This window comes from Corvus kubaryi, unplaced genomic scaffold, assembly GCF_017639235.1.
Source record: "Corvus kubaryi isolate FWS band 111438036 unplaced genomic scaffold, C.kubaryi_AGA036_p1.0 37397, whole genome shotgun sequence".
NCBI lineage: Eukaryota > Metazoa > Chordata > Aves > Passeriformes > Corvidae > Corvus > Corvus kubaryi.
This window is the reverse complement of record NW_024581136.1, coordinates 1,168,117-1,192,777: the sequence shown is the minus strand read 5'-3', so window position 1 is coordinate 1,192,777 and position 24,661 is coordinate 1,168,117. Positions and strand designations below refer to the sequence as shown.

Genomic DNA, 24,661 nt, shown 5'->3' with positions numbered 1-24,661 from the left:
CCACAGAACAGAATCCGCGGAGGAACAGAGAGGGGTCCGGGGCGGGCGCGGCGCGGCCCCTCCCCGGGGCGGTGCCGGGGCCGGCGGCGGCGGAGCAGCGGGGCCATGGTGAAGATCGGCGTCCAGCAGCCGCCCGCGGCGCTCAAGCCGGACAAGGAGAAGGAGAAGGCGGCGGGGGGCGATGGGGCGGCGGGCGCTGTGCTGCTGCCCCCGGGCGCCGTGAGTGGGGCGGGGGCGAGGGGCGGCGGGAACCGAGAGGTGCGTGTGGTGTGGGGCTGCTTTGGACAGGCACTGGCAAAAGTGTCCGGCTTTACCCATGTCTCCGGAGGCTTCGTGGGCACCCGAAGTTTGGAGAAGTGGGGAGGGGAAGGGGCAGGGTAGTGGCGCCGTGGCGCGAGCAGCCGTCCCTGGGCACGGGAGTGAATGTCCAGCGCAGGCAGTGGCGGCAGAACTCATCCCTTTGGGTGGCTTAGCCTGCGGGAATGTAATTTGGGTTTGGTCATACATGGGTGGATTTCAAATCCTAACATCTCTGAAGTCTTAGGGTTGGCATAGGGAAGAGGCAAGAGGAGGAAAACAGATGGTGCTGGAGCAAGATGAGAAGCAAGGGGCTAAGAGCACACAGCTCGGTAGATGCTTTGCAGATGGGAGTTGACACGGTGATGTGGAGTTGCTCTGCTGGCTTCAGGTAATGGGTAGGAGAGGGGAACACAAGGGGAACGAAGGCACTGGAACATCTGTTAGCAGATGCAGAACATGGGCTGGGGATGGGATAGAGTTGTGTGGGTCGCTCCCGGACTGTGCGAGCCATGGCCAGGCGCTGTCGGGCAGTGCTGGGCATGTGCCAGGGGTGGTACAGCCACTGCCCCTATAGAGGACAAAGAGTGAACCGGGCACTGTTGTATTTGGCAGGAGTTGGGTGTTTCTGAAGTCTCTGGTGCTGGAGAAGCCCACTTGGCAGCCCTGTTGCGAGGGTGGACCTGCCAGGTGAATACCACGCTGTGTAGTGTGAGGGTGTTGTCCTGAGGTGGGCCTGACCCACGGCATTGCCTTGCCTTGTTACAGCACTTCCATTTCAGAGGAGTCCTAAATGGCATTTCTGTATTCCTCATAAATCCCTAGGCTGTGCATGTGGTCTGACCATTTACTGAACCCTAATATCTCTCTGACTCAAAAAACAATGGGGGAGCTGTGGTTTTGCTCCATTCCTGCAGCAGTGCAGTGTTCCTCCTCGTGTGCCTCACCAAACAAGTGGGAATTACCTGCCCTGGAGAACTGCTCTGCAGCAGGGGCTTTAGGAGACTGCTCTGTTCTGCAGAGTTCAGGGAGTCACACCGTGATGATCTCTCCCATCACACCATGTGCTCGCAGCTCTCGGCTGTGCTACCAGGGTCTGAGTGTGCTCAGTCTGTCATGATTGCATCTGTTAATCTCACACCAAGGAGCTCTACAGAGACCTGGGGTAAGGTGGCCAACTGTGACCTCTCGGTGGTTTCCTGACTGTATTTCCTAGTTACAAACTAAGGTGCTGGTTTTCTTCCTGCCTCTGATGTCTAACCCTGGAAAATGACTGTCACACTGGACTTCCAGCTCATCCTGCCATTAAACTAGCTTTCCACAGCCAGGAACTCAGTTCTGTTGATCCTGCATGAGTTCAGGCAGGATCCGTCTCTTTCTCATGAGCACTGTGAGAAAAGCAGTTTAAAAAGTAATAAAGTAACAGAAGCTTATTTCTGTCATTAGTGCTGCCAGATCCCAGCAATCAAAATTATTCTGATTCAGGTCCTGCCAGATATGTGAAATTGGCTTAAGTAGCAAATAATAAATTTTGGGTTTTTTACATTGCCTTGGGCCTCTCTCTGACTCCTGGGAGGCATGGTGGTGTTCTTTTAAGCCCACCTTTGTGAGCTACAAAGGAACTTAAAAACATGAATTTAGAACAAAGGCTCTTCAACAGTCTCTTGATTCCAGCAGACAGACATGTAAGAACATCAACGTAAGACCCATGAAATAAGGGCAGGAGTGGGTTACAGTGAGTCTGTGCAGCATGAGGATGTCCAGGGAGCAGCACATCGCTGACATCAGGTGGCCTTTTCCTGATGATGTTTTTCAGCCTATCTATGACAGTGGATTCTTTGGTGTGCTTGGGCTTAGCTGGACCAAGGGGACGTGCTGCTTTGTAAAACATCTGGCTTGTGGCATTGGTCTTACCGTAGCCAGGCTTTCTTGCCGTGCTCCCGCTCCTGCTGCCAATAATTTCTGTCTGCGTGTGTCTTTCTCTAGCTGCCTTGCAGCAAAATGGCATTGGTGACATGCAAACAAGATGCTCTGCATTCTTCTCCTCTTTGATCTCATAACTTCAATCCCAGTGATAGGAGCCAGAGCTGGGAAATGATTCAGCGGCAGCTTCCGCAGCCTGTGAATTTTGGCAGGTGCTCGGTGAATGCAAAGATGCAGCAGGCAGGAAGATGTCTGTGATGCTAATGTGTCCTGAAAAGTAGTAGGTGAGGAGTCGTGACAGCAAGCTTGCATGTGCTGAACCTTGTTTCTCCCCTGCACAACTTGGCTTGAATTGGAAAGAATATGCAATTTAAACTCCTGTCAGAAAAATTCACATAATTTTGAGACTGTTGCAACATTTTAAGAGCTTAGAGAAGAAACAGTCTTGTCATTAGTAGGAACTGTGGGGCTTGTAGCAGCCTTGAGCAGAAGGCAATTTGAGGTTATGCAGCCAGTAAAATAATGTGTTGTGTTCATTGGAAAATAGTTTTTCAGATGCAAAATAGTATTCAGTGAGTTTTAATTGAACTCCATATTTGCAATCTGAAATGGAAATAAATATATAGGCTGTGTCTTCAACTGCTCTGGGAAATACGCTCCTTATGATTGTGATGGATGTTGAAAACCACAGGAACCAAGTAAAACTGATGGCTGGAGCTCTCTAGTCAAAATGTAGGTTGGGTTTTTTGGGGGTTTTTTATGATCCCTTGTGCACTCCTCTAATACTAGCTCATTAGTTGGCAGAGACAGCGCAAGAGCCAGAGGTGAAGGGGTTTCATGAAAGTCTTCTGCCTCACCAGGTGTAGATGAAAGTACTGGAGGGCAGAGGCAGCTCTCAGCCCCTCTCTCTATCCATAGTGGACTTTGGCTGCCCCACTGCCTCAGCCAAGGGCTGTGCCCAACGTTCCATGCTTCTGGCTGGGGGGATTGTGCCTTACAGCCAGTGCTGCAGCGCAGGCTGGTGTCCGAGGGGGCGGGGTGGTTTGCAGGCAGGGGGAACACATCTGTGTGATCCACGGACTGCTTTCACAGAAACCTGTTATCCTGCCTCTGGGAAAGGCTGTGCTGAAACAGCTTGTGCAGTCCTGTTTGTCGCTGGAAGGATGAGCATCGAAGGCAGGACAGTGTTTGCTCAGGTCTGGCTGGTGGGAGAGGAGGGCTTTACGGGCCAAGCAGGAGGACTGGGAGAGCTCTCTCCATACCCACAGGCATGGTGAGCCTGCTGGAAGCACCTTGGCAGTGGCTCATAGGCCCGGGGGCTGCGAGGGGCTTTCCAGGGCGCACACAAAGCTGTCTGTGCGGTGTGACTGATGTTTTGCTCTTGGTTGGTTGCGGTAATACTGGGCTTTGATTTTGTGCCTTTCATCCCATCTCCATTCCCAAAGTCTTGACAAGACTCAGTGGTCTTTGGATCACACCCTTCCTGGTTGTATGGAGAAGTTTCCCACAAGGAGCTGCTTGCTGCCTGGCACTGGATCCGTCCAACCCTTCTGTGTCCGTGTGGTCTCTTTGTAGCTGCACCTCAGGACCGCTGTCTGGTGGGTGTCTCAGCTCCTGGCTGATGGCTGAGCTGCCCCAGCCTCCTCCTTGTTGCCACAGCTCCCACACCCAGCATGGTTGCCCTGTGTGACAGAAATAGCAGGGCAAAGCCTGGAAACCCAAGGGGAGCACATTCCCTGAGGGGTATCTGCCCCTCTGGTGCCCCGGAAGCTCTGTTGCCTGTGACTGCCCTTGCACAGCTCCCCAGCGAGGAGCAGGTCTGCTCTAGGTGTGGAGCTCTTAGCAGGCAGATAGTGCCTCACTGCTGGGGCTGTTGCTGTGTCCCTGCTCCGCTGCCTTTCCTGGTGCTCAGCTGGGCACAGTGAGCTGGGAATGCTTTGCATTTGCCTGAGCAAGCCCAAGAGGATTAGTGCTTCATGGTGGCAGCAGGACAGGCAGCAATGCCACTTCTGGCTTTCCCAGGGGTTTTGGTGTACCTTGAGCAGTGATGCTCCAGAGCTGGGTTCCAGCTCAGGGGACAGGTAGAGGAGCAGTGGCTCTTTGGGCACATAAAGCAGAGTCATACCAGCCTGTGGACGGTGCTGTGCCAGTGCAACGTTGGGCTTTGTGAGCGACTTCTTTGCAGAATATTGTGAGGTGGGAGACAGATGGCAAGGGAAGAGGATGTGAGGAAAAGTCTTTTAAAGAGGCTTTTTCACAAAGCAAGCTATAAATTCGGGGGGGGGCGGGGGGGAACTCGCTGGCAGCAGTGTGGATTGATTGTGCTCATTGACGTGTTTGCAGGCTTGAGTCCAGGCTGGAGGCTCTCGAGCTGTGGGGGTTCTCACCGTGTTCAGCCTTAGGGAGCTGAATATGGTAGATCCTAATTTTAAGGAGCAGCCTCCTGTAACAGAAGGTTATTCCTGGTCTTTGCCCCACCCTCCTATAACCACTTGGGCTGAAGTGATGACTTCTTTTTGTGGCCTGTACAGAGTTATCAGCTTAAAGAGAAGCATTGTCATTTGGTTTGGGGTCTCTGTGGTTTGGGGATGCCTTGGAAGCAGAGGAAAAAGTCTTGAGTTGGAAAAAAAAAAAATGTCTCTGGACCCTTGCAGGATCTGCTATAGTGAAATACTAGACTTCAGTGTCTTACTGGACTCTGGACATGAATATTTGATATTCCAGCTGAGCATGACAAAAGATCTGGCTAAAACTGGTGGAGGGATTAGGACAGAGAATGTCTATTCCAAGCAGAAACATTATATATGCAACTGAATTTTGAAACATGTAGCTGTCTTTCACCAAAGAGATGTAGACTGTAGAGCTGGAGACAGAGGAACTGGAAATATCTGTCTAGAGGTATGTGTTCTCCCAAAGCTGGGGGAGAGCCGGAGCCAGCCTGGCTCTGCATGGAGGAGCTCTTCACGTGGGAAGAGCCTGTTGCATTTGCCCACTTTGGGCACAGCAGCTTTGGTGGGGTTTTTGTGGCAAAACACAGAAAACCAAGAAATACCTTTAAAAAGTAGGATTTCAAAGGGTACAAATGAACCAAAAGTAAGTATGGGGCAGAAGCTATGCTGCACACCCTGCACGTGTGAGTGCTGCAGCGCTGCCCATCCCGTTGCAGGACAGGGGCCTGCCGTGCGCTGCTGGAGGAGCCCTGGGCTCTGCGGGGATGAGCAGAATGCTGCCTCACCCTGTTGCTCCATGCTGCTCACTGGCTGTCCGGGGAGGGTGGCCTGGCAGGTGTGTATGGCTGCCCAGAGAAGGGAGCTGCATCCAGCAGAGCACTGCAGCCAGGTCTGGAGAGATGGAGGATGAGGGGTCCTTATGCGCCGCTCTGCAATTCCTGATTTTGTGGTGCCAAATGTTTGCTTGTTACCAGATTTACAGGAGAGGGAACAGGCATTTTCACTTGTAGACGGGTATTTTCTTCCCAAGTGATGTGCGAGAACCTAGGAATGTTTTGGGGTTTTTTAATGCCAGTGTTACCGTTTGAGGGAGGACTGTGTGAGGGTGCTGGGTTTTTTCACTCATCTCTCTGCACTTGCTTTTCAGAGTTGTCTTCCTTGGTGCCATGCCCTACCTTTGAAGTCAGTTTGAACAACAAAGAGAAGGGTAAATTTGCCTCCTTTCTCTTGCTGTTGTTAAACTAGACACCATTTATTTGTGGCGAATTTTCAAGTGTAGGATTGACTGTCAGAGTTTTCCTATGCTGTTGCTGGGAGAAGAGATAATTGCTGTCAGTGTTCCAAAAGGGAGCAGTGACTTCATTTTATGGTGTGACACTGTGTAAGTCCTGATTTTCAGGGAAGAAGCAAATGCTATAACCTGAAGTCTGGTTCCTTGAAGATGATTGACCTTGACCTCCAGGAGATGCTGGACTCCGCCCCTCTGCTCAGAGGGATCAGTGCAGGTTTCTGGCTGTGATTGCCCCTCTTGTCTGCAGAACCAGCAGAAGGCAGGCCCTTAGGTGTTCTTGGGCATCTTGGACATGGCTGTGTGCTTTCTTCCAGCTTTTTGGGAATCCGTCACATCTAGAGGAAGAGTCAGGAGAGACAGTGCTGGCTTCATTGGCCACAGCCAGATCAGCAGGGCTTGGCTTGCTCTTGGTGAGATCCAGAATGGTTGATTTGACCATCTCTGTCTGCTTTGACTGTGGAAGTTCTGAGGTGGGTGCTGTGATTTTAAACTGTACACACCTAAAAGCTCTCCAGACATGGAGCTGTCTAGGAGAAGCAGTGTTAAGAGCCCAGTGGCAGTGTCCCAGTGAGTCCTGGGCCCAGCTGTTGCTCAGCTCTGGTGCTTCATTAGCATCCAGAGGCTATTCTTACCAGGCTCTGAGCATCATGTTGAACAGAGAGGCAGGCAAAGAGAAAATAAGCTAGAGGTGAAAAACTTCAGGTGAAATAATGTGAAACCTTTTGATGTGTCTTTTCGCTGTTACATTTTCTGCTTTCAAATGTGTTGATGCAGCACCCAGTTCTTCACACCTCTTGCAAAACCAGCCTCTGTCTCTCTTGGCTTGTGCCCAGGGCTGCCTGGGCCACTTGAATGTGTTGGTAGGTGGGTTTGTTTTACGTGGGAGCAATTGTATATAGTTGCAGTCTGGGAAAAGGGGTGTGTCCTGCTCCCATGCCAAGGGACAGCTCAGCACTTCGGTGGGGACTCAGGCTTGTGGCTTGCTTCTTCCAAGCCATGCATGATGGTAGAAGCAAACAGACTGGTTTTGGTAGCAGCTTCTCTTCCCTTCACCTGGGAGGAGAAGGAGGACTCAGTTATACCAAGAGCAAACTGAAAGCTGATGGCATTTCCTTACCTCAGTTTCGCAGTGTTCTTGAATATTTTTGGCATTTGTGAGAGGTCTTTCAAGGAGTCAGGTGTCTGCCCACCTGATAGGTCTTTACCTTTGAGTCAAGTCTCTCTTTAAATTTGCCAACCTCTCCGTTTAAGAGCTTCCCCTATTCCCAGAGCAGCTGCTCTGCTTCACTCTTGCTTGAGCTGCCTTTTGCCTTTCATCACTCTAGAGAGGTTTTGAGACCTGATGCCAAAGCTTAACCTCCATTCTTCTCCTGGGGAAAATTCCCATTCTTTTAATGCCACCTCCCACTTCAGGGAGTCTTTTGTAAAAAAACCCTGAACAACCCATGGCCTTCATATGGCTGTGCTGGCTCCTTCCCTTTCCCAGGTGAGGTCTGCCCAGGTGCTCCAGAGCCTTTTAGCTGTGCTGTTGGAGCTGCTCCGTGGCAGGGACTGACTTTCCTCATCGTTGCAGTGAGTGGCTTGGAAATCAGGCTGTGTTTATCAGAATCAGTATTTTGGCAGTCAGGCTGTTAAAAGCCCAGGTCGGGACATTTTTTTGCCACTTTGTCACAGCTATTTATTTTCTCTTTGCCTGCCTCTCTGTTCAACATGATGCTCAGGGCTTCAGCTGTGAGCCTGGTAAGAATAGCCTTGTTTTTACAAGGGGCTTTGTTGGCTCTGCTAATGCTCTGAATGGTTGTACTCCTGGGAAAAAGGAGAGGGAAGCTGGAATCATTCCAGCTGGAAGTTGTTGTGCCTCTGCCAAAAAAACAAAATAAAAAAAATATGGAAATTAATTCCTCACCCCTGTGCAAAGAGGGAGGAGAAACAGCCCCTTAGTTCCAGAAAGGGATGAAAAAAGGATAAAAGAGGGGGATTTATATCTCTCTTGCTGATGAGGGAGAAGGAAAATATGATCACTGAGTGCTTAGGAGCTCCCACATGCTAGGCTGCATTTTTAACATCCTGCTGTCTTTGTCATACAGCAACAAAGCTGGGGGTTTTAATTAGCCAGTGGTTGTTTTTGATATTCTAATTTCTAGTGCTGTGAAGTGACTCCTGAGGCAGGTGGCTTTGTTGCTAGTCACGTGCTGTGGTGTCACTCAAAGGTGTGATTAGATTCATTTATTGCAACTTTTTTGCCTTCAGCTGTGATAGTGTCTTAATTACAGGCTTGCTTTTGGTTTTTCTTTTTTTTGCTTCCAGGCATCTTTGAGTCCAAAGGTCAGCAGTTGTGTTCTCTGTGGAGATGCTGTCGGGTGGCCGGTGCAAGCACTGCTCAAGGACTGTGAGCAGGGACTTTGGTTGCCTTGGAAACTGTGTGCCATATATGTGTGTGTGTGTGTGTTCCTGTCTGTGTATGCATGCACATGTTCCCTTTTCTGACCTAGAGCATCAGAAATGCTCTTCAGCCTGGAAGGGCTCTCTTTCCATGTGTGGGTTCCCTGAGAGGCCTCTCATTGCTGGTGCAGAGCATTGACCCCTCAGCCAGGGAGGTTGCTCAGGCAGTCTTCCCCCATGGGCTCACCTGGTATTCTCCTCATTGTGCTTCCTCTCCTCTCTCCAAGCATAACTGCTCTTGAGGACAGGGCTCTTTTGTTTGTCTGGCACAGGAGCCTTCTTTGGAGTGTTCTGATGGATGCCAGGATGCCTTTGCTGTGGTATTTTACCTCTCTGTTCCTCTCCATTGTCTTGTCTTCCTTCATCTGCCTTTTTCCCTGTGTGTAGTCTCTCACCTCCCTTCTCCAGAGCTTGGCAGGTGCTCCAGTCTGGAGCCTGCATGGCCACCCCAGCTCGCTCTGGCCATCCCTGGGGACTCTCCACTTCTGAGCTCCCCTATGTTGGAATTCCTGAGTACAGACATGGTTGTCTTTGGGAGGCAGCTCTGGATTTCTTCACCTTACAGTTTATCCCACAAACTCTCCAGTGCTTTTCCCGGAGCAGGGGAGCAGCAGTAAGTGCTGGCAGTGCCCAGCACCTGCAGGTAGTAGGGGTGCTGGCAGTGGGGTGGGTGGATGAGAGGGCTTTGCTTCATGTGCAGAACAAGCAGGCTCTTGGTACAGGCATGGGGATCACTTTCCCAAGAGGTGACACTCAAAGCTAAGCCATCACATCAGAGGAGAGGTCAGTCCATTCCAGCTTACACCTACTGTGGCAGCACTGCAGTTTTCCAGCAATCAGCTGTGGGGTTTTTCCACTTGAAGTCAGTGGAGGTGCCACTATTGCAAGTCCTTATGTTTTGTAAGGCAGTAACTGATTTTGCTGTGAATATGGGACTTGATGTGCTGGAGGTAGAGACCTTGAACTGTTTTTTTTTTTTCTTTTCCCATAGTCCATATTGGCCTTTTGTTACCAGAAATGGATAAACAGCAGGGTAAGGTAGGTTGTTCTGATGAGGGTTTCTTGAGTTTGGAGCCTGCATCCTGTGAGGAAGCCATGGCAGTGTCTGAAGTTCTCAGTGCATCAAACGTTGAGAGCTCAGGCTGCTGCTCCCTTGAACAACGTCCCAGAGAGCGATGACATATTTTAGATGGCACTGCTCTCCAAACTGCATCCTTTTGCACTGCATTTCTCTCCTCACTTGTCAGTCATCAAAATCACATCTACTATTTTTAGTCACCCCATGCTTCTTTTCCTGTTGGGGGTGTATATTTAGACACCTGCCAATCTCTGTCCCCTGTTTGTCAGGTTCTGCTACAACCTAAAATGAAAAATTTCAAACCCGTGTGTTTCAGAAATGCAGGAAAAAGGGTTTGTGGAGGACCCAGAGCTGTTTCCGCAGCTGAAGAGGCAGAAAAGGGCCATGAGCTGAGCCCATCTCTGCTGAGGCAATGTGCGACTCAGGAAGGGATCAAGGCATTACCTGACACCTTTAATATTCTCACTTCTGTCATCTTCAGCAAGACATGGGTGATGAAGGAGCAGTAATGTCACATTTCTATTTTTACAACCTTCTACTGTATTAATGAGAAATTCTAAAGGCAGCATCTCACCAGGTATGGTTCTTGTGAACAGCTCCTCCAGTGTTGTGTCCAAAGGCTCGGTGCTGTGAAGTTGGAGGGGTGGCTCAGCTGTAGGTGCCTGGAAGGTTTCCTTGCTCTGACTCACTGTGGCTTTTGATTTCCAAACCTTGGACCAGACATCGTGCCCAGCCAGGCTTCTGTCCCCTACCCCCTTGTAGGAGAACTGTTCCTTAACCATTCAGTACCAAACAGGGATAACAGGACACCAGCCATTTTCATCATGTCCTAGGCAAGACCTGAAATTCCAAAGAAAATCCACAAAGACTGCATTAGGACTTTTCTCTCCCCCTCAGGCTACTTTCAAGCCTCCTCTACCCCAGGGTCTGTATCATCCTTCCATCTTTTCCCGTTTGGGTATTTGCTGCCTGTGCTCTGTTCCTGTGCTGGCCTCATGAGCCAGCAGGGCACTGAGTCATAGTGAAGAGCCCATTTTATCCAAGGAAAGGAACTCCTTTTTATATTCCAATATCCTGTCTGCTGCCAGGCACTGGCTTGAGTGTCTGAAAGCAATCGTGCTTGCAAACTGGAGCAGAGTCAGCATGTCTGGTAGCTCAGGCTTGTGCGTGGAGCTGCCTCTGACTCTTCCCGGCGGAATGAAGGATTAGCAGGACAATGCCAGGCAAAAAACCAAGATGTGCAGGTGCTCTTTATGACAGGTGGGTGCTTTTTCCCCCACTGCCCATGCAGGGGAAGAAGAACTCTACCCACTGCCTCTTCTGAAATTGTCCACTGGAAAGGGAGCTGGCCCAGCTCTTTCTGTGGGGTCAGCAAAGTGGCAGTGCCAAGAAAAATGGAGCAAAGAAAGGATCACTACATGGAGTGTCAGTGTTTCCCTGGCCTGAAGTGGCAGTGGGGTACTCTGCAGAGCCAGGGATCTGTCTGTGCATCCTCCCCACACGCACATCTGTAGTGCCTGGACCGTGGACATGCTGCCCTTCTGCCACTGCTGTTGCTTTTCCTTCTCTTCATTCATGGAGAAGCAAATGAATGTCCTCTGCACAGCCCAGGGAGGGGAGGAAGGGCCTTATGTTCATTTTTGTGTAAAATATGTCCAGCTCTTGGAATATTGTGTTTAAAACAACGAAAAGAGGAAGGCCCCTTTACTCAGCTGCAATACCTGTCCCTGCCTTTGCCCAGGGATGGTTTTGACCCCAACCTTTGCCATTCCTTTTGGTCAAAAAACCCCAGGCTTGATCAAGGCAGAAAATTAGTAAGATGGCTTGTTGCAAGCAATGTGTCTGATTAATGAATCCTCTGGAATATTGTTAAACATCTGGTGAATGTACAGTGGTTTTGTGTGTTAATATTTTGATATTTGTCCTTTGGAAATGCACGTCTTGAAGGCTTGAACTGCACTTCCGGAATACTCTGCTGCTGAGTCTGATTCTCCCCTTGCTGGGGAGCAGCAAGAAGAGATGGAAGTCAGCTGTGATGGATTTCTGGTTTTTAGAGTATCCTGTTTGTAAATAATGCTACTGCAGGGAGGGGGGGTCCTGTGGGAAAGGAGGTGTGTAGCAGCATGAGCAGGGCAGCAGCCTGTGGAACAAGCTTCTTGGATTTTTCCAGGCTGGTGAAGATTGGTTATCCTGGGTGAAGAGCTGTTAGAGCAGAGTGTGCACTGCTCCACCCATGGGCTCTCAGTGCTGGGGATGCCTCCAGCCCAAAGCCGAGGTGCAGACTGGCATAGCTGCTTTTAAATTGTCGTTTATTCAGAGTGATAAAGGCTGGTGGCCTTTTCATCTGCTGGGCTGGGGGATGGAGACACACATTTCTAGTGAGGTTTTTCCAGGCGATTTTTATGCACTATTTTGCAGGACTGTGCTAACTGTTCCCCTTGGCCTGGTTGGCTGCATTTTTAACCTCACTTAAATTTCTGCTCCATCAGAATGGTTGCTGTTGATTTTTTTCTTCCCTCCCTCAGAATCTGAGGGTTTATTTGGGTTTTTTCCCCAAGTGTTTAATAACTTCTTCCAGAGCAAAGCTCTGCTTTGCTTCTCCCACCTTCTCCCAAAACGCAAAGCTCGGGCATTTTTCCTGAAGCCAGAAATGTTTTATAGGGAGCAGGACTCATCTTTGGCAGTGAGAAGTGGGATGTCTCCCAGTGTCTTTGGTCATGAAAAGAAGATGGAGCCACCCTAGCAAGTAGCAAACCATTGAGGGCTTATTTCCCCATCCCTACCATTCTTCAAACACAGCTTTTCTTTCAGTGGGAGTATTTTTTTTTTGCCCTTTGAGTTGCTGTGTCCTTATGAACCCTCTGTCCCAGCCCTGCATGGAGTTAGCACTCGCAGCCCGCCGTGGAAGTGAGCAGTGCATTAACCGTCACGGCAACCTGGCACCTTTTGCATATGGTTCACTTGCAGAGCATTAAACATTTTCTCAGCCTTGCTTCAGTGTCTGGACATCTTTTCCTTCCTCTTAACCACCACTGTCTCCACTCTTTCTGTGATGACAAGTATCTGAGGAAAGCTGTTTCTGTGAAACGCTTGACATCCAGCATTACTTTCCTGTCCTAGCGGTTCATGTCAGAGAGCCTTTAAACTTCTTCTAGTAATGTGATTTCTTTGTTTCTTTTTTTCTGTTCTTTGTGGTTTGTCAGAATTGCTGCCCATTGCCTGCTGAAGGAGAGGGAAAATGTGATATTTTTCAGCTTGCTCATCCCTTTATTTGCTGGAGGAGCAGTGGCAAACTGATTACAGTGATCCTTCAGTGCAGAGAGCTGGTGGTGAATAGAGGTGCTGTGGATCTTTCAGCAGCTGGGAAGAAGGAGAAATAAGTGTAGATTAATTTCTCCTGGAGGTGTGCTGGAATTGTAGCTCCCCCAATGCAATTTGGTCTTGGCAGTTATCAGGCTGAATGTGGCTAGGAGTAAAAAAGTCAGTATCTGGAGGAGCCCATTGGCTGGGAGTGGAGCAGGTAGGAGAGGGGCTGCAGGCTCCTGGCTCTGCCCCTGTTCTGCATCTCAGTGGACCTTAGGTGCAGGGGAGGAGCAGGGAATCCCTACCTGCCAGGGTCCCCACAAGTGCCTCCGTCGTGCTGAGGTGTCCCAGCCTGGGACAGGAATGATGCCTCCAAGCCTGGCATTGAACTGCTGCTCTTGCGAGGGCTGCTCCAAGGTAGGGAAAGGGGAGAGAGGTGTTTGCTACCAGCTCAGCTGGGCAGAGCTGGTCTCATGCTACCAGGCAGGGACCCAGGGGCCTCTCCCGTTGGGGCTTCAGCACTGGCACCACCCTGTGGGTCTTGGCTGTGTTATTCTGGAGAAACATCTCTTCCTTTAAGAAGTGATGAACCTTAGAAATGAGAGGCTGATGTTTGCTTTTCACTCTGTTCCTCCCGTTTGTACCAGTCTCCCAGTAGCTGTGGAGAGAGTGTCTGTCTAGTCAAACACATCAGATCACAAACTGCACAGAGGGAGTTAATCTGCAAGAGCCCTCCCTGGTGCCTCTCTCCCCTGCCTGCCTGCTCAGCTGAGGGCAGCTTTCAGCTCTTCTGTGTGGAAACTGGGGCATCTCTGAACCAGCTTCTTTCATCTGCTTCTGAAAGGCCTTACATCCTCCTGCTTAACATTTTGAAGGGTTATTTTGGTAGTAAAAACAAGAGCATCATAGGTTGGGATGAGCTGTTTCCAGGAGGTGACCCTGCCTTTGCACTGCCCTCTGTTTTCAGCGCTGTGACAAGGTGAGCTGGCTACTGTCTATATAGATTGGGCAGCACTCTGAAAAGGACAGGTATGTTTTCTTTTGATGTTCTGTCCATATTCCTGGGAGCTGGAATGTGCTTGAAAATGAAGTTGAGATCAGCCCATCTGTTTGTGTCAGCTCACCCCAGCAGGGCCGGGAGGTGCCTCTCTGGGACCAGTAATTCCCACCACAAAAATTTCCAATGAGAAGTTCTGCCAAGAGTGGCAGCATTTCAAAAGTGTTTGACTATAAGTACATAAATGCTGTTACATTCAGTAGCCAGGAACTCTTAGTTCCTGATTTTTTTTTTTGGTCAATCTTTATCACCCTCTGAAACAAAGCTTGTCTTTGTTCTGAACAATTGGTGGGAAGCTGATTATACATCTGTGTATGTTCACACACACACATGCTTTTTTTTTCAATACATATAAATATATATGTATATAATGAATCTATTTTATATATATGTGTATCTGGGGTAAGGAAGGCAAAATGCTCAAGTGTTTTACTGTTGTGAGATGTGAAGTAGCTTTTCAGGGTTCATTGCACAGCATGAAGCCTTTGGATGAAACAGCAGATTGCCTGGTGCCCGGGGGCAGCAGCTGACGGGTGCTGTCATTCCTGTCTCGCAGGAGGAGCCGGCCCCCACGGCGCAGGGCCGCAGGTCATCGCTCAGCGGGGTGTGCTACCTGACCATGGGCCTCCTCGTGCTGCTGCTGGGCCTGGTCTTTGCATCGATGTACGTGTACAGATACTTCTTCATCACCCAGGTAGGAGTGTCTTGGGGAGCACTTCTGGCTCATCAGCCCGAGCAGCCAGACCACCTCTGAAAGAGGTGGTGCTGGTTTTTGTTGCCCTGCACTGTAGTAACTCAGGAGCCACGTTGCTGGGCACTGCAGATGAGGCATTTCTTAAGTAGTAGGCTCAGGCTGACCTCCATCCCCAATGCCAGGAAGGGCCTTCCAGAAACCCTCCCCTTCCCTTATGGTTTTGGTTTGCTTGCTTTCTAACTCCATAAAAATATCCTGCCAGTTGTACCTTTTTAACCCCCCGTCACTGCTGTCCAGGGTACGGCAGTCTGAGAGCATGGCTTGTGAGAGGGGAGCAAGCCTGGAGAGAACGGGGTGGGTACAGGCAAGGGAACAGCTTTTTGCAGTAGGTTTTGTAGGCTCTAGCACAGAAAAACTCTGTAGGTGTAACAAAAATAGGTGCTGCTATTAATAAAGCAAGCAGAGAAGTAAAAAGTAAGTGGGAGATCATATAGAATGTAAGCCCTCAGCCTCCATTAAATCCAGCACCTTTTCTTCCACATAGTCTTTGCAAAGCCTGGCTTGGCCTGGCTGAGGCACTGGGCTGGCAGCACTGTGGAGGGTCAGAACACAGGGAATGAGACAGGGCAAAGCTGCTTTTTGAGGAGGAAACTGCTGAGCTCTGGCTTGCTGAGTGTTTAGCCAAGAAACCCCAGAGCATTGATTTGCACCAGAGCCCTCGCTGTTCCGTGGAGTGGCTATTAGTGAATGAGTTCTCCCAGGACCACTGCTGCCTTCATCTCTGCAGCCAGCACGTACCCACTCAGCAGAAGAGTCTTTGTATCTACTAGTTTTCTCCATAAATTTCCTTGCTGTCAAGTTAATTTGCAGTCTTTGTTTCAAGAATCATCAGTGCTTTATTACCTGTTCTCATTTACACCTGATCTGGAAACACTGTGACAGCCCCAGGGCTGCTCCCCCCTCACACACACCCCTGTCCCAGTGTGAGGGTACCTGTCACAGGGCTTTTGGTGGAGGCACTTCCCTAGAAGCAGCCCTGGCCCTGAGGGAAAGGTATCGGCCTGGCTGTGGACAGTGTTCAGTCCATCACCCAGTCAATAACCTGCTCTTGGCACATGCCAAATGGCTCTGAGAAATGTCTTCTGGTCCATTTGGGGCCACCTGGTGTCACCCCAACTGCTGCCTGTGATACCACGTGGCAGCTTATATCCCGTCACACGGTCAGAGATGCTATGAGGAGCATGGCAGCGGGACCTTCGTATCTCAGTCTGCCATGGCTGCAGTTCATCCCTGTGATCCTCATGCTCTAACCTGATTGCTCACTCTGCATTAGCTTTTTTGCCCATACGTTGTGCTTCTGGAGAATCACAGAGTCATAGAATTGCTTGGGTTGAAAGCGACCTCAAAGATCATCTCCTTCCAACTGCCCTTCCATGGGCAGGGACTCTTTCCAGGTTGCTCAGAGAGCAGCAGCTCCTGTTTTGCTGTGAGGTGAATCCACTTTGTTTTGCTGCATTTGCCACTCCAAGATACAAGAGCCTCTGGAAATGATGCTCTGCTCAGCTCAAGTTTCTATGCTTCCTGTAGAAAAATGCAGTTACTGGAAGCCATGGCTATGGAGAGACGTGAACAGCCTGGTTAGGAAATTTAAGAGCTTGCAGACAGTCAGTTTGACTTTCTGAATTACTCCTTGTGAAATCCCACAGGGAATTCTTTATTCCTTTTGGACCTGGCTAGCATGAAGTGGGATGGGGTCATTTCACAAGGGTAGTTTGCACTAGGTTCATCAAGAATGTTTTCTGGTAAAAAGATTGATCTTGAAATACCTTCAAGCATCTGATGAATGTTTTACCCACTATGGGTAGGCTCCTTGCCATGTTTGCTGTAGCTGCTGGGGGAGGGGTGTTTTGTACCTCTGCCTGGATGTGTCCCCACAGCTGCCCCGTGAGAGCGTGTTCCACTGCGGTGTCCTGTACGAAGACTCGCTGTACTCACCCTTCAAAGGGCAGCTGGAGCTGCACGAAGATGTCAAGATTTACATTGAGGAGAACTATGAGCAGATCAACGTCCCAGTGCCCCAGTTTGGAGGGAGCGACCCTGCAGACATCATCCACGATTTCCAGCGAGTAAGGAGCTCCTGGGGCCTTTGGGGGCATAGCATGGGGCTGAGCTGGGTGCACCCGCTCTGTGTTCGTGGCCTAGCACTGTCACTGTTGTCATATACATCCATGATGGTCTTATTACTGAGCTGTCCTCCTGCCCAAGACCCTCTCTGAGTTTTTCCAACCCATTCTACTTGCTTGGTAGGGAGGTTTGTTTAACACAGTTTCCTGTCTTCCCTGAATTCCCTCTTTTCACCCATTTTCACAGTCGCATTTCATTGCAGAGGGGTTCAGTTGTGTAATTTCTGTGCTTGGAATGCAGGGTCTGACAGCGTATCACGACATTACGCTGGATAAGTGCTACGTCATCGAGCTGAACACCACCATCGTGATGCCCCCTCGCAACCTGTGGGAGCTGCTGGTCAACGTGAAGGTACAGCTGCAGTCCTGCTTGTTCTGCGTGCTTTCCTTGAGTTGGCTCCTGGGTGCCAGCTGGCAGCTCCTGGGAAATCAAAACTGCTGTGTCTGGGGAAGTAAGCCTTGGCCCTGAGTCTTCATGTAGAGTGAAGGCTTCAGCAGGTTTAGCTGAAATACTGATTTTGCAGACAGCACAGTAGCACTGGCATGATGATCAACCTGACCAGGGAGCACGGAGAAGCAGGAGATTCCTTCCCTGTGGTGTTTACTGATTGTAGGAATCAAGGGAAAAAATAAAAAATTCCTGCCTTTCACTCTTGCCATGGTTTCTACTGTGGTTTGCCACTTGCAGAGCTCTCAGTGTCCCTTGGGGAGGAACAGGCCTTCAGCATTCACCTTTTTGGGGGAGAATCTGTGCTGCCCTCCCTGCTGTGCTGCAGCACCAGGCTTTGGCTCATGCAGTTTTGCTCACAGCCAGCATTAATTGGGTTTAGTACCAGCGATTTTGTTCAGTTCAGAAGCCTGTGCTGCTGAAAGCAGCCATCTTAAAATAGAATACTCTTTAATCTTCACAGCAGGAAAAAAGCATACGATTTTTCAGATTGCAAAAGGTACATATTTGTCTCAGTCTTCTGCAGGTAAATCAAGGCACTGAGCCTGGGTCTTTTATCACTCCTATGAGGGTCTGTTTAAAAGAAAGGGGGAAAAAAAGACAATCTAATTTTTACTCTTTCTTAAATTCTCTTTGCTTGCTTTCTGCTGTGTGCAGTGTGGTGAACTTTGCAGCAGTTAAGCTCAGAGGCAAGCAGTTATGCCTGGAGAGATGCCTGATCTCCAGTCCCTGTCAAACTCCCAGTTTGCTTCCTAGCAGTCCTCACAATTTCATGCACTGTGACTGTCTGGCAAATGTGCTGAGAACCCTGCTGGGGTGCAATACACATTTACTTACAACTCGCTCCAGACGTGTCACAGCTTCTGACCGTGGCAGGTGACCAGTCCCTGGGGCAGAGGGAAATGGAAAAGGCAGGATTACACAAGCTGAGAGAGAACAACTGAGAGATTGGGAATGCTGGTCACATCCTAAAATAACAGATAAAAACTCATGGTCAGTGAAAATGATGCATTGTCATTGAATTTAAAAAGGGGATAACAATACAATTAAAGTGGTCTTATGTGCTTGAAGAGCCCAAAGCAGGTGTGGGTTTAAATAACCTCCTAATTGTTGAGAAGGGTGTCCAGTAGTGTCCAGTCTGCCTGAGGAGGCTTTAACCTGTACCTTAGAGACATTTTTCTAAAGTGGTTAGCTTGGTTTTGGGCTCAGAGAAAGCTTTTCACCATGAGGAGGACAGTGAAGCAGTGGAACAGGGTGCCCAGGGAGGTTATGCTGCCTCCTTGAAATTCTTGAAGGTTTTCAAGACCAGATGGGATAAAGCTCTGAGGTCCCTCCCCAGCTGAATTAGTTGTGATCCCGTGGGCCTGTAATCTTCATGGCCACATGTGGGGGGCGCTTTGCTGGTCAGGCAGAGAGCTCAAGTTTCTTCCTGCTGCAGGGAGGATCTTTATGACCTTATGACTTGCCCCACTGCTCAAAAGTGCTGCTTTTTGAATGCTGGGTGAGCTTTGTTGGTCCTTCGACTTGGAGATTTTTGCCTTCTCTGTGTCTCTGAATGCAGTCAAGTCCCAAATGAATGAGACTAATTTCCAGCAGAAAGTTTGGTTCTGGAGCTGTTTGGTGACTGCAGTCCTGTTTCTAGAATCAAATCACAGTCTAGCAATTAACACCAGTGGTTTGCTCCAGCAGACTGGGGTAGCACGGGGAGTTGGTGAACCTCCTTTGCTCTTTCCTTCCGGCCAGCCTGGTGCCAGGGTGCCCCTTTGCAGAGTGTCTGCCACATGCCCTGTGCCTGCTTCTTTCAGGCTTTATTCTGTACAGGTGTGACAGTTCAGTGAACGGGCCTGCGTCAGAACAGGCCTTCTCCTGTGATGGAGGAGTGGTGATTCCCCCTTCACCTGCCACAGATATTTAAATCTGAGACAGTGAAGAAACTGGATTGTGTGCTCTTGGCTGTTACCCTGAAGGCCCCTGCCAGTAACTGCATGTATCTCATGGCCTTCCCTGCATTCTCCCCCAGAGAATCAATAATGGGATTTCTTGCAGAGCTGTTGTGTTAGTGCAGTACAAACTGGCACTAATTGTCTAATCCTGCAGCGTTAGAGGATGGCCTTATTGATCCACCTGGCTGTGCCAGCCCAGCAACACAGTGCTCAGTTAAGCTAGTGTGTTTCCAGATATGTCTCTGTGGAGATAACCAGTCCTGGGAAACAGAAGAGGTGGTATTTGAAATGGTGCTGCTATTGCTTGCTTTTCACCTTGATTATGCTTACCTTGGCCCCAGAGTCTGACAGTTCTTTTATTTCTTTGACTCTTAATGAAAAAGGACCAGAGGTGACTCTTTGCTTCATGATCTAGTTAGCATCTACTCACAAGTGCCCCCTGACCCAAGCTGCACTTCTTACACAGCTGTTTGTTGCTACAGCAATGTCCAAACCTGAAAGATGCCCTGAGCACCTGGGAATGAGCTTGCAGAGAGTCTCCAGTGCTGAGCTGATCTCTTTCCTGCAGTGAAAGATGTGACCTCCATTCCTGGGGTGCATGTAGAAACCCCATTTTTTCCATCCCCTGGTAGCTTTCTGCCATGACACCCCTCTCATCACCCTGCTCTTCCTAGTGGCCTCTACCCCAACAGCAGGGATGTCACTGCCCCAGACATTCCTGGGGCAGTGAAAGTGTGTGGAGAGCTCAGTTCTTCTCTGAATGTGGTGCCCATGGCCCATCTCTAGTCCCCATTCCTGTGGGCAGTAAGGGCAGGACATCATTGTGGCCGTGCTGAATGGACCAGAGAGGGGGGGGGGGGGGTGTTGGAATCTGAGCTCGGCTGGTGGTTGTAGGTTTTGCCTTTTGAAGTAAATGTAAAATGCACATTTCAGTGGAGTTTCTGGAATTTTGGTTAAGCTTTTATTCCTCTCCAGATGGGTTTCTTGTACTCTCAGAGTTACAGTTTTGGGCATCCTGCTCTAAAATTTGGGTCAGTTTATAACAGGGTTGATCCTACACTGACTTCATCCCCCACGTGAACATTCCATTTTTGGATCTAATCTGTTTTGTGTGCACCGTGCTAGCATCAAGGGACAGTTTCCTGCAAGGACAAGGACACATGTTAACTGGCCTCAGTAAGTGGAGCCTGAGCCTTCCAACAGTGAATGAATTTTCTGCAGTTTGGTTGTCCATGGTGCTCTGCATGAAACAGTTGCATCCAGGGAGGAGATTATAGCGGTGTTTGTGCCTTATTTTGGTGGAAACCGTGTCGTTTCAGAAGGGGACATACCTGCCTCAGACGTACATAATCCAGGAGGAGATGATCGCCACGGAGCACGTCAGTGACATGGAGCAGCTGGGCTCCTTCATCTACCGCCTGTGCAGCGGCAAGGAGACGTACCGGCTGCGGCGGCGCGGCGCGCGCAGACGTGAGAGCCCTGCCTTGTCCTGCCTCACCCCACATCACAGCCCCCTTTGGCTGCTTCAGCCATGCTGGCCTCTTCATGGCCAGAGGGGGGGTTTCCCTGTGGGTGTTTCCCTTGAGGTGTTCCCCATCCAGTTAATCTAAACTCAACTGCTGCAAGTGGGTGCTGACTGCAGTGTTTCTGTCATCCATCAGCCTGATAGAAACTTTGCAAAAATGGCTGCAGGAGCCAGCAATTCATTTACACATGGGCTCCTGGGGCTGAACTAATAGCAGTGCTGTTGGGAACTGTTTGGAAAATTTCCCTAATGAAGGCACCCGATTCAGTGGTAGCTATTCAGAGCAGATTAGATCTGCAAATTGTCTTTAATTAATTAAGTTCCTAATTGTATGGAAAGCATTGTGGAGAGGGAACATTGGACTGTGTAAAAATGATTTCATAGAAGTCAGCAGTATGTACCTTATATTCAAATGGTAACATTGCTCCAAAATACTCTTTAATACCAGTATTTGTATTAATTTGCTTTTAAGGTATACTTAAAGGCTCACCTGAAACATGGACCTATAGTCAGTTGGGTTTGGATCTCTGGGGAAGCTTCAGGGTGCCGAGGTCACCATGGCTGTAGCTGACGGTGCTTTCCCAATGGGAGCTGCACTGACATGGAGGAACTGCTGGCACACACTGGTTGTTGCTCCCATGGAGCCCTGGCACGGTCCTGCTTGTCATCGGGGCACCACAGGTTTGCTGTAAGGGGGGGAGGAGCTGCCTCACAGAGCTGCCCAGAGCTGCCCAGAGCTGAGGACCTGCCTTTGAAGGGCGTGGGGAAGCATTACCCAAGGCCGGGGCCATAGCAGGATCAGGCACGCAGGGATACAAACAGCTGGAGAGGAAGTGGCTATTTTAAGCACTTCTTGGCTGCATCCAGGGCTGTGGTCTGTACCAGCCTGTGACTTCTGCTGATTTCTTGAGGCTTTCTGGTCTCTGAGATAACACTGAGATGCTGTCAGCTGAAACCAGCTGTTTCCAGATGACTCCTTCAGCCTATGACAGCTCTTACTGGAGGACTATATCCTAGAGAAGATTTTTATTCTTCCAAAGACCAGATAATGCTGCTTTCCATATGGGCTGTGTTGTTCCTGCATTTCAGTGTTCAGAAGTTGCATCTCATCTGCTTTCCTTGCCCTCCTTGCTTTGTTTCTTACGGATTCGTTGATTCACCTCTCTCCTTTCTTTAAATCCCTTCTAGGTATCAGTCGACGTGAGGCTGGAAACTGTCATCGTATTCGTCATTTTGAAAACACTTTTGTGGTCGAAACTGTTATCTGCCAAAAGTCATGAAGCCACTCTCCAGATGTAACCTTCCTTGGCTTTGCTTGCACACACATGCACACACATGCTCTCAGCCCTCTCTTTAGACATGGTAATCTGGCTACTTTTTATACTCCCCCCAGCTTGTGCAGCTCTAACCTCTGGGGTCCTTTGTGGCCCTTCCTTCCCTGCTACCTACCCAAGACATTTGCTGGGCTTAAATTTACACAGTGGTCAAAGATAACCTGGGGGTAGATGCAGCTTCTTCCACACCACGGGATGGAAATCTCTTTTGGGAGCAGGTTTAGGTAGAAGGGATGGCTGAGAAATAGGAATGCTGGGAATAGGTGCTCTTTTCCTGGCTGAGCAGTTTCAGGCTGGGATATTGCTCTGATGCTGCCTTGGCACTGGGAAAGAGGGTGTATGCACAAGAGGAGGATTTCCATTTTGGTGCTGATGTCATGACCTAAACCAGGTGCACTGAGGAAAGGTAAAGTTGTGAGGCTACAGACAGGGCAATTTGGAGAGCTCAGCAGAGGGAAGGTTTCTGCCCAAACCATGCTGTGGTGGTCCCTTTTTGCTGTGTGTTGTCCCCTTGAAGACCAGATTTTCAAACATTGAAAGCAACTCCTGTGTGCTGTTTTTGTGACTTGCTCCTCCTGAATGTGACATGGCTCAGCTGAAAGTGCAGGGGGTCCTGGGGGGTGTCCAGGGCAGGCAGGAGGACAGGGCAAGGGGCAATGAGGTGGGTGGGGGACGACATGAATGACACAGCATGTCCCTGCCTCTCCAGCCACAAAGCAGAGGGTGAAGTGCATGGCTCTGTAGCCCTTTCTCTAACACACAGTTGCAGCTGCTGTGGATCCTGGGCAGATTTGCTGTCACACTGACTGAGTAAATAGAGGTGTGTCTTTAATGCACGATTCTAATGCCCCACTGATACGCCATCTGTAGGCTGTGGCTGCAGGTGGAGCCTCGTGTCTGTCCTGGCCAGCTCTGCTTGCTTGGGAGGATGAGTTGTTTTCACATGGATCCATCTTCCTGAGTTGTGTGTGGATGGGGTGCCATGCCTGCACACCAAGTGGTGTCAGCAGCAGAACTGATAGTTACTGGCAAGTGAAGAAGGAGATTTTTGAAGTCTTTTAACAGTGTGTATTCTTGTGTGACTCCTCCAGTGGAAGCTGTTTTGATAGTAATCACTGTAATCCAGCTGTGTATCGCATTATCTGCAGGCACCATTGCGGTACAGATATTGATACAAGGCAAGATTCAGCTGATCAATATACTGCAGAGAGATTGTTTGAACAAAACTGCATTTCTATTGATCTTTAGAAGAATTGCAGAGTAATTAAATATTCTTCCCTCTGTTCCATATAGTTAAAACTAATTAGGTTCTTGAAATGCGGGCAGTTTTTTGGCTTGAAAGAATGGGGTGAGTTTCCACTTGGCACATTCTTGTTAATTGGTTTCCAGCAAATCTGGACTTGTTCACCATCTGTTGAAATGAGTTTGTTGTTTTGGAAGAGGAAGGATAAAGTAAATGCAAGTACAGTCATTAACTCAGCAGAACCAAAACACAAAATTAATATATTTTAAACTTTTGAGTGTTAATTCTATGAGTTAATTATGTGAAAACAAAACAGGATATCACGATGGCCATCTAATGCAGTAGGAATTAGTATGTCCTTAGAGGCTGAGTATTTATTATTTTATACAAACATAGCTATAAACATTAATTTCTATCAAGTAGAGGAGGACACTTTGGTTTCATTCTGCTTTAAGCTTGATGTAAAATGAAGAATTACCAGGGGTTGATATGGAAAGTTTCCCACTGCCAGATGGGTATTTAGTTTTCTAGCATTGTGTTTTCCCAGCAATAACTTGCTGCTAGCCCCAGCCTTTAATTGCCAAGAGGATGACAAGAAGTGGGTCAGAGAATTGGTTCACTTAATGGAAGTAACTGGTAAATTTAAGCCCTGCGTTTCTCTTCATTTCTAGAAGCCTAAGCCTGCACTCAGGTGAGCATACAGGCCTCTTCCCCTCCCCTCTGGTTCTGCATGATTTAACTGGTCATTGGATATGCTAACTGTGCAATCCCGCAGCTGTAAGGACAAACCTTGGTTCTTTAGGATGAACTAATGTGGTCACTGTTCCATAGGATGAGAAGGCAGTTGTCTAGAAAGAAAACATAAGATGCTTTGTATATTTTGTCTGGTGGGAATCTTACTTCTTAGAAAAAAACCATGGGATAATAAAATCTTTTACCTCTGATATGTAAAGTGTGTGTTTGTTTGGAACGAGGAGAACATGCCCTCCACAAAGCTGTTGCTCATGGGAGGCAGCAGCTGGAGGGTCCAGCCCAGTGGGATCGAGGAGCTGGGCAGTGGCAGGATGGTGCAGTGGGGAGGCCCTTCCCCACAGTGATGGGAGAGCTGTGTGGGGATGTGGCTGACCTGCTGGGGAGCTGCCCATGCCTGCAGCTCTGTAGGGCTCTTCCCCCTCTCCTTCCCCTCTCCTTGCACATCCCTGGGAGACCCAAGGGTAGCCTGTGTGGGGAAGTCGCCCAACTAAGGTCTGTGAAGCAGGCAGATACCTCTGCTGCTTGGGTGGCTAGTGGGCATTGGATCTTTGTGCTCAGCCTTGCTTCTCCAGCTGCTGGATTTCTACACAGAAATGTGTACAGTGTGACCTAAGCCTGCAGTCTGCAGGGCTGGCCTTTGGGGGGCTTTCTTCTCCTCACTGCACACAGCAATGGGAGTCCCTTAGTGCCCTCCTGG

At 49.3% G+C, this 24,661-nt stretch overlaps 1 protein-coding gene across 2 annotated transcripts; it reads left to right on the top strand.

The window, feature by feature from the left end:
• Nucleotides 1-62: 62 nt before the first annotated feature.
• On the top strand, nt 63-24,155 carry ITM2C (integral membrane protein 2C). 2 transcript variants are annotated; one of them, XM_042041839.1, is made up of 6 exons: nt 63-219; nt 14,398-14,535; nt 16,473-16,661; nt 16,960-17,070; nt 20,429-20,579; nt 21,823-24,155. In XM_042041839.1, exons 1-6 carry the CDS (start codon nt 106-108, stop codon nt 21,912-21,914), a joined length of 795 nt encoding a protein of 264 aa, XP_041897773.1. In that variant the 5' UTR covers nt 63-105; the 3' UTR covers nt 21,915-24,155. The 2 variants fall into 2 exon arrangements, with proteins under 2 accessions (XP_041897773.1, XP_041897772.1); XM_042041838.1 differs by having other exon boundaries at nt 63-258.
• The last annotated feature ends 506 nt before the right edge of the window (nt 24,156-24,661 follow it).

Coding starts and splice junctions, on each gene's coding strand:
- ITM2C (XM_042041838.1), top strand. CDS start 106: ATGGTGAAGATCGGCGTCCAGCAGCCGCCCGCGGCGCTCAAGCCGGAC. Junction 259..14,397: donor GGGGCGGCGGGAACCGAGAG/GTGCGTGTGGTG, acceptor CCTGTCTCGCAG/GAGGAGCCGGCCCCCACGGC. Junction 14,536..16,472: donor GATACTTCTTCATCACCCAG/GTAGGAGTGTCT, acceptor GTGTCCCCACAG/CTGCCCCGTGAGAGCGTGTT.